Genomic DNA, 18,656 nt, shown 5'->3' on the forward strand with positions numbered 1-18,656 from the left:
TTAAAAGAAAGTGTTTTGGGGGGAGGCTCGCAGGGAAGAAGGTGAGAATGGGGGGAGGTTATATATATTCCAGAAAATAATTTTTAAAAAAATATTATTTTAAAAGAAAATTTTTGTGAGGCTTGTTTTTTTTTTTTAATTTGTGAGGCGTTTAAGCCGCGAATAATGCGGCGTTTCAAGCTGTTTTGCGTGGGGCCCACCACCACCAGCAGCAGACCAAAAACGGCTTCCCCCCCCCCCCCCCTCACGCGCTTCTTCAAAACGCGGGACTCCTCCGCGTTGTGGGCCTGGAATTCACCGATGGTAGATTGGAAAATGGGCCGGGCCGGTCCAAGACGGCCCAATTTGTGACGGCCCGTTAGTAATGTGCTGATACTTTAGTGCCAATGCCAATTGGAATTTGCTTCGGCTCCCGTATAGCAATCTTGTTTGAGGATGTTTTTCTTTCTAAGACTATTTCTATGAACCTTTTAGCGGACTTCACGTAGCCTCCTTTCGTATGGAGACCCGGCTTTTGTGTCCACGAGATTGATCCAGTGATCAGAATGGTTATGGAACCCGCGAGAGTCCCTTTCGCCGTGCGGGGAATGTGTCCGCGTCTTCTAATGTTTGGGGCACGGGGACTCTTGACCTCTCCAAAACGGTGAGGAGAGATGACTTCGAGCTACACGACGCGCCTTAAGGACATTGTAGAGACTTAACCTTTGGCTGTTTTCAGTCCCACGAAACACCGAATTTGAAGACGACATAACAAATGCAGACTAGGTAAAACTGCCGAGGTCCGAGCTCTGTTTTCGACTGTGGAGACTGTGGAAGCTCTCGGCTTAGCCGGCAGTGTAGAACAATAGACAAAGAAGCTGTTTCCAAACGGAACAAGGCATTTTTTGCTTGCCCCTCGTATGCAGTTCTCTCGTGAAAAAGCTACAACACGTCTATTCACATAAAAGCCAAGAAGTTTATTACAGTACATAAAATAAGACCTCATCCTGCTCCTCAATCAGCCATTTTAGCTTTTGATGACCGTATGTGGTTCCAGGAGGGCACCGCAGAAATGAACATCGCTTTGAAAGGGATTACATGCAACTCTGACGGGCATGAGATAATGCATATCGCCAAAACTGAGTGGAAATCGGAAAACAAAAGGAGAAGAAAGTGTCTTCGACTTCTACCTATCTTGCCGACATCTGTCTAGTGCAATTGGATTAGTTGCTTAAGATACAAGAACCGGCAACGCCTGATCACCAGGGGTATGGTCCTGATACACTCGATTTTGAACTGCTTTCACCGCAGCTACCCTTGCTGCATTGGCCGACTTATTAGCGAATGCTATAGCTCTATTCACCCGCTCGTCCACCTTCCCGATATCATGCGCTCTCTCAGCTGCTCGTCGTGCTTCCTGAGGGCAAAGGCAGTCAGTGAGAAAGCCCATTTCCTGTTTCTTGGTTAATGAAATAAAGTCTGTCTTCTAAAGGTATTGCCATGACACAATCACTTCCACAATGAACGACCTAATTCCTAGAAACAAGCATAGCAACTGAAACTTAAAGAGTGCCAATCATTTTTCTATTTTCCGATAGATAATAAAGGCAGAGTGCCAGTGATGACTTGCCCTAATTCCCAACCGTGCACGTAAGATGAAAATAGTCCCCCATGTATGTTGGTAAATTAAGCCAGAGTTGCAAACAGTAACACATATAAAGAGGATATTATTACCTGTACCGCATTGAGGACTTTGGAGTGCGTGATGGATGAGTTTGGTCCCCCAACAAAGCTTGGTGAGCCAGGGGAATCAAGAACCCCAGTCTGCCAGTGACCGCATTGAGTCTCCCCACTTCGAAAACTATACATGCCAAAACCCTGCCTTCTTCCTTCATGCCAAGCTCCTTCATAACAATGACCATTTCCAAACAGGTACACTCCAAAGCCATGCATCTTGTCTGCAAAATATTCCCCTGAGTATGTATCCCCGTTTCTGCAGTTTATAAAGAAAACTCCTTGATGAGTTTAAGTTACCATGACTAGATATGTTTTGTGAGGATCAAATTTGACGTACTTATAGCAGCAATTGCACAGTAATAACGGCTTTCTGAGAAAGTAACAATGCTTTAGACTAGATATACTCCAACAAACAGGTCCCCACATTTGAAAATGGAACTTCAGAACAAGGACTCGGGCAGACATGACCATTACACTCTGTCTTGCACATAAGGCGTCATGCTCCTAGTTTTACGCGACAAATTTGACAATGAAACTTAAGTACCAAGATTCAAATCACGCATGAATTTTTGCACTCTCCGCCCTTTTCATTAGACGCAAAAAGTTATCACTATCATGAAAGAGGTCCGCATCCAATGCGACCACTAATAGAAACTCAGAAAGCCTGAGACTTCTGTTTTCACCACAAGAAAGCTTTCTTTATTCTCAACACAACTTGTTACCAAGACTTCCAACATGAATGCCAGCTTGAAACAGGATATCAAATACGAGGTCAATGATTGGCATTGGAACTGAGTAATAAGTAGGCTTCGGTTCTTCTTTCGCCTGTCGCCTATCATTGACTATAGCGAAGAAACAATTGCTGGTCTTATCAACAACAGCTTGTGTGTGTTCTCCAAAAGCTACTGCATCCCCTAGAAACTACTGAGGACTCGCGCAATAAATTAATTGCAGACCCATGATGCAACAAGTATTATCCCAGCAAACTGACAGTGGCAAGAACAAATGCATTTTCAAAATTCACACCAAAGGATAAATGAGCAAATGAAGTGCCTTCTCATTGTGAACTATAAGTGAGGAACATCTATGAAAAAGATATGCACAATCAGCATCAATTATAGGTGTGCTAACTCAATGTACTTACAATCAATTACATTCTTATGATATTTTACCTGAAATGGTACCGACCGAGCCCGTGCTTGACACCCCATTTGAACTCTCCAACATACTTGCTCCCATCCTCACAAGTGTGCTCTCCACCACCATGACACTGCCCATTGCACCACTCCCCAGCGTAAACATCTCCCGTGTAAAATCTGTACACCCCGACTCCATTCCTCAAACCCTGCCTATACTGTCCTCTATACCGGCTCCCTTTAGCCCATGTCTCGACGCCATAACCATCATACTTCCCGTCGACCCAGTCCCCTTCATACCTCCCGCTCTTGTAATAGTAATAGACCCCGCTACCTGAACACTTTCCTCCGTGAAATTCGCCCTCGTAAACATCCCCATTGCTATAAACCTGAACCCATGAACCTGAAGTCGCTCTTTTCTCCGCTTTCGGTTTCGACCCGATTGACCAAACAACAGGCCGAGCTGGTGTTGAAGCCGAAAATGGAGCGATCTTTGCAGGAAACGACCGTGAAAACAGCAACCGAATCGAAGGAAATCTGGGGACGGCTAAATTGAGTGATATCAACAGTGCCGCAGAGAAGGAAACCACAGAGATGAGCTCGAGCAAGAAAGAACGGTTAGGATTGGACGCAAAGAAGTAGAGCACCGGCACCAGTATGAGAACTAGAAATCGCAGATGTATGCCGAGCAAACGCACGCGGCACAACTGGTGGCAGAATTTACAAGACAGAAACTTTCTGCCGCGAAATGGGATCGCGAGCGAGCTAAAGCAAGAAAACCTGGGCGTGCCGGAATCCGAAGCGAAAAGACTCTGCTGCTGGTGGCGATTGGCGATGGGCAATTGCGCGCCGGAGTGATAGAAAGCCAGAGGCGACTGGGTCATCATGGGCCTCTTGTGGGGCGTCGAAAGATTGGTCTTTTGGCTCGTGGAGGGGCTGTTGCTGCGTACGCCTTCATCGTCGAGGTGGGTTTCCGATGCGGGCGGGATCCGAACGGAGAGATGGCTCGGTTCGCGAGGTGGGTCCGGTGCGAGGCTGGCGATCTCTTGCTGGGGGCTCGAATTCTCCTGGTGGGTGCTGATGGAATCGGAAGAGAGGCTGACGCTTTCTTTCCCGATCAGAAGCGGCTCGGATTTCTTCTGATGCATTAATCAACCGCAGGTGGCGAGCGTGCGCAAGCGTTGAAAACTCTCTCTCTCTCTCACTCCCTCTCCAATTCAACTCCGCCGTGCTCTGTTCTATTGCTTGCTGTGTGGTATTGGCCTAAAGGATGGATCTTTATATCTGGGCGAGGGGGGTGGTGGTGTTTCGGACAAGCGACTGATGAATCTGGACGAGGGACTGTGTCGTGCGGGGGCGGTTTGGTGTGTCTTCCATGGTTTTGGTTATTTCGGAAGACGGAGTGGTGCTGTTGTTTCTTTGCAGAACAGGACAGGAACAGGTGGGTGTGGGGCTCTGGCTGTAGGGGCGGAGGAGATCTCTTTGGGGATTGGGTGATGAGTAACCTGGAGAAGCTTTGACGCAAATGCCCCTTTGCTTCGCATGGATATACGAAGATGACACTTACCATTTCCTATCGAAACCGTGCGGCATATTGCCAAGAGTTTATTGGGTTTGGTCTGTTTTGGTGAAATTGAAAATTAAGTGCTCGGACATTTTTGAGTACTTAATTTTAAGCACCGATACTATTAAGAGCCCCCTCAATAGAAATAAAAAGTTGTATGATGATGATTGAAAATTGATAGTAAAATATTATTGATTTCTTTCTTATCAAACATACGAGATCATACTTATTTGTGGGTTTTATTGATATTACTGACAATTATTTTTTTTTACTGAATTAACTAGGTAACTCCTCTTTTGCTTATCGGATTAAGTGACTTGATCAAATCATTCAAGTCGGTTCTATTTGAAGGTGTTGAACTAGCTTATTCTCATTGAGAGTGCTGAAGTTCTTAATTTTTCATATATTATTGAGTTATTAAACAAGCCTCAAGTTGAATATGATTGAGTTGCCTAAATACTCATTTGTTAATCACTTAATGAATTATTTCTTTACTGTGTCGTGTTCTTTTAGCCCTCTCATGACAATGCTTCACTATTTCAACTGGAAACTGCATGACCAGGTATTCCATCGATCACAATGCAAAATGATTATGCTTTTGAGATGAATGAAATGAAAAATACAGGGAAGAAGAATAAAAGGATGCTTTTCTTTGTAAAGCTTCATGTGAATTCGAGTAATTAGGCTTTTGACTTTTATTTGCGCTGCATATTTTTACCTATAGAACCGCGGTTAAACGATTCCATAGACACGACGATATTAGCGATCGTGAGAATAGACAGGTAGTCAAATGTAGGCTTTACATTTTGCAAAATGTTGAGATGTTACATTCTTCACTTTAGTCCATTCAAAGCAGAAAATGACAAGTTAGATTTCACCCATCTTTGAGCTTATACCAATAAACCATATATATGGGAAAAGACCACAAAAAACTCCAAACTATACTCATCGTGACATATTTATCCCAAATTTTTTTTAGTGACACTAAAAACCCAAAATTATACACATTATGACACATTTATTCTCCATTAGGGTTCTGTTAAAAATATCCGTTTACAAACTCTGATGTGGTGCAACATTAGAAAAAAATTTTAAAAAAATTCAAACAGGTCATTGTTCATTGCGAGTTACTGTTCATTTGTCTTCGAAGTTACTGTTCATCGTCTTCTCCCTCGGCCAGAGTTGTTCCGGAGCTTGTTCGTCATTGCCCACTGCCGCCTAGACCTCCGGGAGCTTCATCGTAGCAGCTGACCATGGCGGCCGCTTGAGCTCGAAGCTTGGCCTGATGACGAAGAAGAGGAATACGATGACAAAGATCCACTTCAACCAAGTTTCACCCTCAGGCCAAGCTTTGAGCTCGAGCAGAGCGGCCATGGCCAAGCTTCGAGCTCGCGGCTGCCATGGTCAGTAGCTATGACGAAGCTCCCGGAGGTCTAGGCGGTAGTGGGCAGTGACAGACGAGCTCCAGAAGAGCTTTGGTTGAGCGAGAAGACGATGAACAGTAACTTTGAAGACGATGAACAGTAACTCACAATGAACAATGACCTGTTTGAATTTTTAAAATTTTTTTTTCTAATGTTGCATTACGTCAGCGTCGCGTCTGAGTTTTAACGGAGATTTTTAATAGAATCCTAATGGAGGGTAAATGTGTCACAATGTTCATAGTATGGGGTTTTTGGTGTCGCAAAAAAAAGTTTGAGATAAATATGTCATAATGAGTATAGTTTGATGTTTTTGGTGGTCTTTTCTCTATATATATGAGGTGAAATTTTCAAATAGAACTTTCACTTTTGTAACGAGAGAGGTGGCAAAACTGCAAATTCCGCGTCATATGAAGGGTAAATATGACAATTCAGGCGGTGGAGCCTGGGAAGTAGTTGCCACCAAGCGGTCGCTTCGCCTCTTCTCAAAAGCCATCACTCGAGTGGAGCTCAGGGAAATGAGAAACGAGGAGCCCTCCGCAACCGGAAGCTCCGGTTGCCGGTAGACCCACCAGCTCTTGTCCACGTGGCGCTCCACAAGTTGACCAATTTGCCACGCTGCGGCGCTTTTCCTCTCGTCCCTTTTTGCAGGCCGGTCCCTACCTTCCCATTTTCAAGATAAAAAGTTCAAAGAAATTCAAAGCGCACGTTTTTAGATCGCAATTTACGTACGTGCCACTGGTTTCCAATCACGGAAAATGGACGCAGGGGTGATCGGTTTTCGGATTGGTCATTTCCATTCTAGAACCAGGAATCAGTCCGGTCGACGCCAGCCCGGTTCTCGAGTTGGACCGATCCGGTTTAAGGTTTTGACAAATTCATTTTATTTACTCTTTAAAAGAAAAGGAAAAGTTTTAAAAAAAAAGGTCAAGGCGGTTTGGTTCCTAATTTGGAATGGGGAACCGGTCGGTTTGATCCGGTCTGATGTTCTGGTTTTCGGGTCTATGTATCTACATAATTTGGGTCAATTCATAATTTTACCTAAAGGTGAAAAAAAAAACAGACAATAACATGAGATTTGACAAATATCTAACTGTTTGGCATCTTATTTTAATATCATAGGATTAGTAGATGGGACACTTGATTATGCGATAATAAAATGATTAATGAATAATTATATATTTTTTTTCCAATCTCCTTAGCGTATTTATATTCAGCAGAGAGATGCCCTCAGTTTAAACATTTTAGGGGAACCATTGTTTTTTGGGTGGTTTTGGTCGCTAAAGAGGTTGACCAAAACTTTGTTTATAGACTCATTTGGAGGTGTGTTCCTGTCCAACATTGAATCTATGAGCAAATGCTCAACTCGATTGCTCGAGATTTCAATTGGTTCAGTTTCATTCTAAAAAGGGATGCTATGAATTAAAATATATAGAATTTTGTTAAAGAATAATCTTAGGGCAGGTCTGTTTCAATTTTCCACACCTTAAATGGCTGCAGCGCGGCAAAGTTAAATAATATTATGATTGGCCTAATTCTCTAAAAAAAACCATTAATTTTAGGTCTAGTCTTAATATTTTCCTGAACGTTTTTTTGTCTTAAAAAACCCAAACTTTAATCCAGTCCCAATTATATCTCAATTTTTTTTAATCTAAAAGAAAGCCCCCAAAATTTAGATCCACATTCAAATCTGCCCCAAACATTTCTGTTTAAAAAAGATCACAAACTTTCAATCTAACTCAAATTTGGCCCGTTAACCCTCCATCCAAAAATTGCCATTAGTTGTTTGACGTAGCATTTCCATGTCGGTAATAAATCAACATTAGTAAGGTAACATGGAAAATTATCTTTTAAACGAGACCTTTCTTTGATATGAAAATTAGAAAAACTTTTTTTTGTCAAAAAAAATCACAAACTTTCAATCTAGTATCTAATCTACCCCCTATTGACCCTCCGTCGATAATACATCCACATCAGCAAGGTGTCGCGGGAAATTATTTCCAAAAAGAAATCGTTCTTTAATACGAAAATTAGGGAAATTAGGATGACTAACAACGATTTCTGGATGGAGGGCTGATGGGAGCATATTTAGGACTAAAGTTAAAATTGGTGATTTTTTTAGACAGAAAAACGAAAAGCCGAGTCTAATTAAATCCACGAATGGAAGGGCTTGCAAAGTCTCTCTCTCCTCTCACATCTCCTCTTTAATTTCGAGAGACACCCATGTCTAAAATACTTAGAAAATTTGACTGTTAATCCGAACCTGCAAATAAAAATTTGAACAATTTGCTCCTTTTTTCGAGTTAAAGATCTTAAGTTTAATTCTCAGCTCGCAAGAGGGGTAATTATAAAATAGATTAGTCTATACAAAATGCTGGGTGATAAATGTGGTTATCAAAGTGATTTTACTAGAAGTTCTTTTTCTTTTCAAGTTGGTAATGCGAATTATGCCCCCAGGGTATCCACTATTCGCTTGTGGATTTGTTCTTATCTTTCGTTCCTGAGTGAAAAATCAAGAAAAGAAATGGACTAGATAAGCTGTTTAGGTTGCAACATCTACATCTAAAATTTTCTTATCCGGGAACAAAATTGGATAATACAGATTGCGTCAGCTTGCTTTAAATAAGGGCATTTAAGTATGAGAAAGTTTTTTTGTTAATATGGTTGTGTATGCAGCCGTTTGAAAGATAGAAATAGTGCTCCTATTTTGAAGATATGGTTCAGCAAAATATGAAAGAAATCACACTTTCAAATAGATTGATTGTTTTCATTAAGGGGCGTGCTTTTCGCAAAAAACGAATGATTTAGAAATGTTGTCTTGAAATCGATTGTATTACTTATAAAAATGAATGAACAGAAAATATCTTCATCGTACACGAAATGTACAGACATAAATTGTTATCGAAAATGGACTCTATATGTACAGTTAATCGTTTTTCATTAAATATGATGGAGTACTCGCTAATATGACCTGACATAACTCGCGCTTAGGTTCTTGCATCAGTGTAAGACTAGTTGATTCCTTTCGAATTTCATGGTACACTACATTAGATCTGCAAATTCATCAGATGGCCTTGCTCCACAAGGGCATTATGTATGCTAGAATGCGAATTATATTTGTCTATGACACTCTTAAAGATAATCATATACAATTGTGGCCATCTCTAGATAAACAACTGTTGGCACATTTAACCTTCAATCCAACCTAGGTGGGTCAACTTGTCCTTGTCTCTGTGCTGGACAGCTTTGAACAAGAATATCAGAAGATAAGAATAGTTTACATTAATATTATCGAATATCAATAGATGTTCCTCGATAAGCCTCTGAAGGGTGCATCTGAATCAGCAACATACCATTTAGGATAATAATAAAAGCTGAGTCAAATCTGTGTGGTGGTTAGTTCTTGTCTGAAGCAACTGAAAATCTTTAAATCACTGCATATTTTTTTAAGTTTTTATGGGGAAAAGGGCTGAATACTCAACATCTCTGACTCAGAGATTGGAATGGGTGGCTTCTGTTTTGGTCTTATCCAACACATGCATCACGCATCTCACTTTCATGGCCTTACATTACACACACAGCCCTTTTGTCCTCATCGCCCATGTTCCATGAATCGCTTGAAAGGAAAGTGTAGCCATTTCTTTCACATATTTTTCCATCTTCTATTTACTTGATTGTATCCATCAAGAGACTGAGAAAGGATATGTGAAATGGACAGGTCCTCCGCTAAGTGTTGCTAAGCTTTGAGTCTTGCATATGGTACATGTTAGTCGACCTTTAATAGAGATGGGGAAATGAAAGGACAATTCGAAAGAGAGAGAGAGAAAGGGGGATTAAACTGAGATATCGAAAATATGAATGCTGGAATATATTTTCCAGCAACTCGACAAAGCACCTCGTCGTGTCAATTTTCTAAACACATCAAAAGCATAGATTAACTCCACCAATTTTTTTCATTTATCATAAGCTTGTCCCAAATACCACCTTATGTAATATGAAAACGGAAACGAGAAAAGTCGATACGTCCCGTGTGGATTCACCTGACAATGAAACAGGCATACCTCAGATGATATGATGACATGTTTGAATTATAATGTTTAGAGAAGAAAAATGGGACATTTTACTCTAGATGAAGACTTCCTTTGAGGAAGACTGGAGTTTTATGTACATGAAAACATGACTGGAACGTCTATATTCATCAAGTCCAAGCCGTCCACTTTTTATATTTCTAGATGAGGCGGTATGGAGTGATGTGGTTGGGTCAATTTGTGCAATAATGTCTGACGTCTAATCCCTATTTTCTATGATGGGGGACATGATGATTGTACATCGCCGCAATTCAGGCGAATGAAGACCTTTGCCTCATCCCTCATAGATTATATTAAGGCGTAGAACTTAAGCTAATTAACTCTAGTTAGGTACTAAAATATCATCGAAAGTCAAATTGAGAAGTAATGGGAAGCCATTAGAAGGACGTCTTTCAACGAGGAAAATAATCAACCACGAAGTTTTTCACCTTTTGGACCAATCCCAAGGGTGAAAAGAAAGCAGGAGCTCTTCTGAGGGTGGCCGTCCAAACGAGACTCAAGAAGGATGACTGCGAAAAACCATATCCAGCCTGCAACTCAACATAAAGTTCTCAGACTTCTTTTTCTAAGGTCACCTTGAGAAAACTGGCAACGCCTTTACATGACTAAGGGTGCGCGCACAACTGTAGAATCTTATAATTCCGATCTCAACAACTTATATCATGAAAAATTTCAGCTTCATTCATCGGTAATTAAAGAATTACGGAATGATACACACAAGAGTACAAAAGGACTGCAACTAGATAGCAGCTAAAAGTAACAAATAAAAAAGCAAAGAGGAAGCCATCTCAAGGAGCTTGAATTGATTCCTCCTCCGATGCAGCGAAACGTAGTTATGATCCCGGCACAGGATGATGACAGTTACTTCCTCGTTATGTATGTGAATATAGGTTCCTTGATCAGATATTGAAGAACCCAGACGTGATGTCTCGTTAACTTTACATGGACAGTGAGAAAGCATTTGTTCCAAGCAGAATCCATACTCATGATACCCTGTATGAGCAACTCATCATGACTTGTGGATCTTGAACCCAAAAACTCTAGGGACGTAACTCTGCGATGCACTCTGTGGCTTCAGATGGCCATATGTCATCAGAAATAGGTGAGGAAATGTAGTTCCAAAGTATGCACCATCGATGTCTAGGTAGAGTTAAGGATGCTTTCAAACTTGAGAGCAATGGACACACTTCCACATCATAAATAACTTGCTGGATCTATCACAAGAAAAGCAATGGTTGGACCAATCACACTGATGATTCTCAAACTAGAAACCGAATAAAAGCATGCACCAATTTAAGAACAATCAATATTTGTCTTAGATGATTATCACGATCACATCGACCTCATCAGGTACCAGTCATACCTTTTCATATCCTGAGTTAAACCAGCTCAAAAACAACTTATTTGACTAAGTGGAGTCGCTTTTTTCCCCAGCTCATAATAACATATATTTGCAGGAAGAAAAGTGGAAATGCTGGAAAGGCACATGTTTGTCTCAGTATGTAAAATAATTAATGCATGCTGCTTTTAAGAAATTGAAATATCACATATCTGCAGAAAATAACCTAAGTTACTAACCATTTCTTATCACATTCTAAGATGCAATGCCTACTAGCTGAATATTAGCTGTCAGATAATCAGAAAAGAAATATGGTATAATTAAGGATACTGCCTTGGTACTTGGATCGAGGATAATATATATCCTCACATCTTGGGCAGTATATTTTGACGGTGCTTGAACGAGAAACGTCTGATTGCCCAACAGGGAGGCATGGTTGTCCGCAACAATAAACCCTTGGGCATCTACCAAAGTCAATGTTCTTGTACTTCTCCAGCTGATATTAAGCAAAATAACACATTTGTCACCTATTTAAGTAAAGTAGTGCGTAATAACTAAACAGGTACTCATGAGCGCAATCTCACCATAGCTGCCATTCCTTTGCTAGTCAGTATGTAGCGGGAGTGAATTAGACCATAAAGCATCTCTGCAGCTGATTCAACCAATTCATTCTGCTCCTCAGTGAACATGTCACCTATCCATACCAACAAAATGCATCATGAGCACTAAAATGTTAAAACTCAAGATAAAATACAGGAGCAGTCAATCCTTACACATGCCGCATCATGCTTTCTAATTCCAAGCTTATTATAGGAGAATCTTTATGTCCCATGCACATTGAACAAATGAAAGAAAACCGACCATTAATGGAAAAGCATGTATGGAACCCGGGTTTACAAAACACATGGAATATGTGGTACAGCTCTCATCACCCTTCTAGTACTATGATAGTAGTGCTCTTGCTTACCATGAGAGGACTCGACATCCAAAATCAGATCAAGTGCGTAATCATAGTAAGGAACTTGACTGCTTAAACCGCACAGGTTGAAATCATCTTGTATGTAATCATCATCAACTTCACAAAAGAATTCATTTCCTCGAAGATTGCAAAACCATGAGATCCAAGATGAGTCGTCTGCATCAGAACCGCTCACGTCTGATTCTTCACTATCTGTTTCAGATTCCTCTACAATAAACACCCATAAGAACAAATTAGAAAACTCCAACGTAACATTTAGCTGCATTAAGTAGTGGAAGGCTATATTTGATGGATGCGGAAAAATCTACATGCTGCCCTAACCAAAGTGATACTCCAGTTCTATAAGATCTAAAAAAAGCAAAAGCTGGAAGCAATCAGATATATACAACAGCAAGGTCTAGAAAACGAAACTGCATAAGGTGCCATGATGAAACTGAGGAATGACTGGACACTTCAACAAACCACAACATACACTGTTAAAATATGTTTCTGCCAGAATCTGAAGCATTTAGTAAAGTATATATTCAAGAGCTGAATCTCCAGCATGTTCTAGAAAAGATATCTGTGTCATGAAAAGATTTCCTGCAATGATTTCATGCTTTTATGTTCTTTCCATACTGGACTGAACCGGTATAGGGTTATACACATTCTTTGCAGTAGGGGTGTCGGTATCGGTCCAAAGGTCAGAGTTGTCATACGAAATGATGTCTCACAAAACGAAGCACAGAGCCAACTGGCAGAACTCCAACTTAAAAGAGGATTCATTCATTCTATGAATGGAGGTTTCCATCAGGTCTAATTTTATGGACCAATACTAAACTGCCTCCAGATAGAACCAACACTGTTAAAGTTATATCTTATCACTCGATTATGAGTTCATCTTGGCCTCATACATGTCAACCATTCTCCCACTAATGACTTAAGCTTCTGGATAGGTTCCTTTATGTCAGCTTCACATTCTACATGTAATGTCAGTCTGATCGCGAACATGTACCTTTGGGTCTGATGCTGCAGCACCACTTGCAAACCTTAATGTTTGTGGCATTAGAAAAACAATATTCAGAGATAGAAGCTGAGGGTTCATGCAAGTAGCTGAAAAATAGAACCTAGCATCTGTTGTTAAGTAACGGAAAGTGAACCTTCACAGTGGAATAACGATAATACCAATAGCAGCCCAAGCCTGAAAAAGGTGGTTGATCACGACTTTGATAACGAAATTAATGTTAAGAGCTCGAGTTCACCTTTAAAGGTAAAATAGATCCTAACAAGAATCCACATTTGCAGCAAGTTATCTCGCCTCGGCAAGATATCGATGGCAAGATGAGGTGCCGACCATATGCAGCAAGTTATCCTAGGGAGGATATGGACCTAACTTGGCCTTAATAGTTCCACGGGAAATCTTGCCCGAGCCAGATCAAGATGAGCACAAGAGCTGGGAAGTGGCGAATAGAATAGAAATATCACATTTGTCATTATTTTAAAAAGACCAGCATATACTTAACAAGCAGTGCCGTATTGACTCTGACATAAGGTTTTGCTGTGTTTTGCAGGACAGGAATAGGTTTTATACATTCATCGATCTTAAGATGGGGGGCGATTTAATTTCTGTGTATAAATGGAAAAACACTAAAAACGGAGAGAGAGAGAGAGAGAGAGAGAGAGAGAGAGAGAGAGAGAGAGAGAGAGAGAGAGAGATGATGATGATGGTGGTGGTGGTGGAGCCAAAAAAAAAGATTATGCTAAAACAGACTCCATTGCAATTCTCATGTTTTTCTCTTTCTTCAACAACTGTTTGCTGGCATGAATTTGGGGATTATGCATTATTTTTGGCTAGTCATAAAATATCTCCAGCTGCTGCCGCTGCTCCAATGGCAGCTCCAACTCGAACCCAGAGTGCTCAAAAGTCAGACCAGAGAGACCTAAGGGGGGCTGGCGACTCCATGCCGGTAACTACACCGACTTCTGCGCGATGCATGTCTACTTATGAGGAAGGGAGATACAGTGAAACTCTCCATTCAAATGCTTCTGGTTGGAGGTGTTGCAAATCTTGTGGGAAGAGGGTACACTGCGGAAGCATTGTCTCAGCTCATGTATTTGTTATGTTGGATACTGCAAGAAATGAGTGACCTCTTGCGCTCGGAAAAAACGTAGTTTTGACTCTAAATTCAGTAGGGCGACATTCTCTGCTTTTTCATGGCCATCCTCCAGCACGGAATTGGGGCAATGCTCTCACTTAACCAAGAAAGCGACTTGTAAGGAGTAAGGTCATTTGAGTCGTAAAACCAGACAAGCATACCTCCTCAAATCAATGTGATAATATAGTAATGACCCTCCTAAAAATGTGATTAAAAAGAAGCTAAGTTTTAGGAAAAGAACACCCATGCACAATTTATAATCAGACATATAGATATATATTAAAATGTCTTAGTTAGATCTTATCACTAGAATACATTCACAACTTCCTAAGCAAACAAGAATAGCAGTCAAGAAGTGAAGACTTGGTTTAACTAGTATATCCAATCCAATCTACATAAGTACTCTTCCACTATGTAAGTCAATGCTGACGATAACGCGCTTCAATTACTACACCAAAAAATAATCATGGCATTGGTGGTAATAACTTAGGACGTATTAGCTGGGTTAATCGGAAACTCGAAAGAGCAATCAAATCTCTAGGAGTTGACTGGCAACTGTTCTTTCCTACAAACACAGCAATACCTCATTCACAGAAGTGATTTACAATTATGCACTCAAAAGAAAACTTGATTACGACCAGTCATGTCTCATAAAAATACCGATCATTTCTTTTAATGCACATATTTGAAGTCCACATCATTCGAAGAGATGTGCAAGAATTTGCCAGAGGTTGCAAGAAACACTCTAATCTATCTAGGTGGGGTTATCATCAAGGACTGATTTATCTTTCCAAAACTTATTATCCAGTACCCAGGAGGGACGAGAGAATGTGCTCCTTAGTTCCAATAGCTATTACAGAATCCTCAAGAACTGCTTATTCTGCAGTGCATAAACTTGCCAAAGACATAACAAGGTACAACCTCTTAGGAATAATTGCTTCAAAGCAATTGGCGGAGAGATCATCTTAAAACGAGGCAGCAAGTAAATATACACAAAAGAATCCATTACATGCTCTCCCCGTGCTAACACTATAATAAATTCCGTAATGGATAGTTAATACCTGAAAATCACACTTCGTTTCAGCAACTCAAGTATCAAAAGCTCCGGCCTAATACCAAGAGTTCGACAGGGGACACACTTAACTCTTCCCCTAAACTAATAAAAAAACATGCTCAATACATCAAGAGCTGAAACACTCGGATCGTCGAAATCCCCGAGCAAAATCCAAACTTATGCAGACAGATATACATATTGATGGGTACGCCCCCGTGCGAAATCAACCTCCACTTCTAAACAAGCACAGACACGAAAGCGCAGATAACAAACGGAACCCCTCTTCTTTCCTTTCGAGAATTAGACTGAACCCGAAACGACGCGCACGAGAAGGGAACTCACACGACACATCATCAAATTCGACGAGAGAGAGAGAGAGAGAGAGAGAGAGAGAGAGAGAGAGAGAGAGACGGACCATCGGATTTGGCCTTGAAGCGAGCCGAATCGCGGTGATCGGAGGGGGCCTTGCCGAGGACGACCGCGTGGGGGGACTTGTCCTTGCCGTTGACGACGCGGGACGTGGACGGGGAGGACCGCTCGAGGAGGTGCTTGTCGAGCACGTCGTTGATGTTGATCCTCTGCTTCCGATCCGCGCCGCCGCCGCCGCCGACGCCGACGCCGACCACCACCTCGGACTTGGAAACCCCGCCGCCGCCGCCGCCGCCGCCTCTCTCCTTATACATATTTCCCCCCGCGACCTCCTCCCTTCCTTCTCTAGAGCGCGCGCACTTCCTCCGCCCAGATTCTTGCGGGATAAACCCTAGGCCTCCGCCGAGGGATTTGGGGGGGGGGGGGGGGGGGTGGCCTTAGGGTTTCGGTGGGCGGCGGAGCGAGCTCATTTCTACACGGGGAGTCGATCGCTCTCTCTCTCGCTCTCGCTCTCGCTCGCTGTCCTGCAGGAGCTTCTTCGAGAGTGGTGGTGGGGGAGATGGGGGAAATCCGTCGATGGCTTTTTTTTTTTTGGAGGAATCAGTGAGGAGAGAGGAGAGGGAGAGGGGGGGTGGGCGTGAATGGTGTGTAGGTGCCGATAAATCGGCGAGGGACAGCTTCGAGCATTTTGGCCTTTTGGCCAATGAGGAATCTTTTTGGGCTCTTGCACTATGCGGAATAAAACACCCCCCCACTTATTATTCTCTTTTCATTATGGTTGTTATCTTCTTCATTATCATTAGTGTTATTATTAACTGCCCTTTTGCTGTTGCTGCTTGTTCGTTGTTTTGATTTGGACGCGCGATATTGATAAGGATGGTCGCCGTCGATGTGCATCCGTGGTGTCATCGGGGGGGCGGGGGCGGCGGCGTCGGCCCTGGTTACGTTCTAACAGCATGTCGCCGGCTGAAACCCGTCTACTTTCGATCGCCGTATAGAGGACCGGTAAACGCGTGAGTCTGTGAAGGGGAAACGTGGATGATGACGGCACATGTCCTTTTTTAGTTCTTATGAAATGTGTCGTAGGGCTTTATTGTCGTAGTCCATACATTTCTTGACTTTGTGTGCATTTCTTGACTTTGTGTGCATAACGCTCGAGATGATATTTACGCAATCGATACATTTCTTAACCGAGGCATATATATATATTTGTGAAGGAAATAGGAGTGATGGTTTTATGCGATTTTTAAATTTTTTTTATGTAATGTCTCTTAGTCCTTATTACCATACTTAAATGCATCTCTTGTTCTTTTCTTTGTACACAGCTTTTTCTGCTTGAATGTGTGATGACGATGACTTTACTCAAGGTAGACTCCCACGAAGTTACTCTGCTTGACCTCGTGGAGAGCAAGTCATTAAATCGTTAATCCCTTTGATTATTTTCGAACAAGTAGTCTTTGGGCAATCACAGAAACATCGGGAACTAACAGCATCATCAATAATCGATTCCAACAAAAAGATACCAGCTTTATCCAAAGCTCGGAATGCACTTAACAACGAATCATAGCACGTGACGATACAAACGCGATCGACACACGAAAATATTCATCGGGAGATACTTTTTTCTCGTGACGGCACGATATCCAGGCTTCTTTCGAGGACCCGATTCGTGTCTCTCCCCGCTTCGATAGCCATTTTACTCTCTATTGCCGAGGGATTAGAAGTCCCCCGGGGGAGATTTTTCCCAATAGGGCTTCCGATGATGAAACCCCAATCCGTCCAGAGCGGGACCAGGAATCACATGCTTTCCACGCCGTCGGACGTCATGTGTTTTCTCTGCCGCTAGCGATGTGCGATGCGGGGTGGCGTGGAAGGTGTTCGTTTGTTCGACAGAGAGAGAGAGAGAGAGAGAGAGAGAGAGGATATTTCGGGCTGTTCGACAGGACCATCGTAAGCTTAAGCTTGAGGCCCTCGTTTCACAATTCGGAAGCAAAAAAAAAACGAAAAGATCAGAACGCAGGGGCAGCTGTAGGAATGCGTGTCGACGTTCTACTGCCACGTCAAGCGACAAGGATCACGTGCACCAGTACACAGGAAATACCTCCACAACTCACAAGCAGCCAACAAACGAGAAGTTGGCCTTTTTGTCATAAAAAAAAAACGGATTATGTCGCTTTCGGTATTTTCTAGAGTTTAGTGAGCTTTGGTGGGTTTAGATTTTCGCTCAGGATTCTTCGCAGAAGACTTGACCGAAAGGGGGCCCCATCCCCGAGGTCTCATCGGTGTCGAAGAATCGACGGCGGAATATGCCGACCTCGCCGGAATGGGTCGGACCTGAGAAGGACTTGGGAATTGTCAATGCCACCAGCCGTTTTTATGGGGCACGACAGCATAACACGGTGGAATCTGATTCGTCTATATCGTCTGTCACTAGCTAAGCTTTTGGCCCCCCCCCCCCCCCCAACTCGACAACAGGCCTCTTGATACGAGATACATACCCTCCGACGGTAGAATCAAAAGGCCAGCTTCATGAGAACTGTCTGAGCATTCCGTTAGACAAACCGCCAACCGCGAGCATATGCCATCATCTTGGGGATGATGTTGTCGCAAAAGACCGCCGGATTTCCAGTTGCCGATTATAGCAGCAGATTCAACAAAATTTGATTGATTAGATGCACAGACAGAGCCGGGAAACGGAAGACGTTTCTCGTGCTAGGAGTTCTAAGCAAACTTCTATAACACGGTCCGCGAGTCGTGATCCCAGCTTACGGTTGCATTTAAGATGGCCTGAGAAAAACTTCTGACGATGCTTGAGTTGGCAGACCGATATCTTCGGTTACAACTTTGCCGAATTT

General features: G+C 42.3%; 2 protein-coding genes across 2 annotated transcripts; both read right to left on the reverse strand.

Annotated features, from left to right (window-relative positions):
- Window positions 1-916: 916 nt before the first annotated feature.
- LOC115689249 (uncharacterized) lies at window positions 917-4,299 on the reverse strand. The gene is made up of 3 exons (XM_030615249.2): window positions 2,889-4,299; window positions 1,714-1,972; window positions 917-1,396 (listed from the first exon to the last, which is right to left on the reverse strand). The coding sequence occupies exons 1-3, from the start codon at window positions 3,998-4,000 to the stop codon at window positions 1,211-1,213; spliced, it is 1,557 nt and encodes a 518-aa protein (XP_030471109.1). The 5' UTR covers window positions 4,001-4,299; the 3' UTR covers window positions 917-1,210.
- A 6,163-nt stretch (window positions 4,300-10,462) lies between these two features.
- Window positions 10,463-16,200, reverse strand: LOC115689250 (putative casein kinase II subunit beta-4). Its single transcript, XM_030615250.2, has 5 exons — window positions 15,848-16,200; window positions 12,232-12,450; window positions 11,849-11,958; window positions 11,595-11,760; window positions 10,463-11,065 (listed from the first exon to the last, which is right to left on the reverse strand). Exons 1-5 carry the CDS (start codon window positions 16,113-16,115, stop codon window positions 10,935-10,937), a joined length of 894 nt encoding a protein of 297 aa, XP_030471110.1. The 5' UTR covers window positions 16,116-16,200; the 3' UTR covers window positions 10,463-10,934.
- Between the last annotated feature and the right edge of the window lie 2,456 nt (window positions 16,201-18,656).

The sequence above is a fragment of the Syzygium oleosum genome, unplaced genomic scaffold (assembly GCF_021117445.2).
Source record: "Syzygium oleosum isolate NSW1041296 unplaced genomic scaffold, Sole_v2.1 Sole_v2.15, whole genome shotgun sequence".
Classification (NCBI taxonomy): Eukaryota; Viridiplantae; Streptophyta; class Magnoliopsida; order Myrtales; family Myrtaceae; genus Syzygium; species Syzygium oleosum.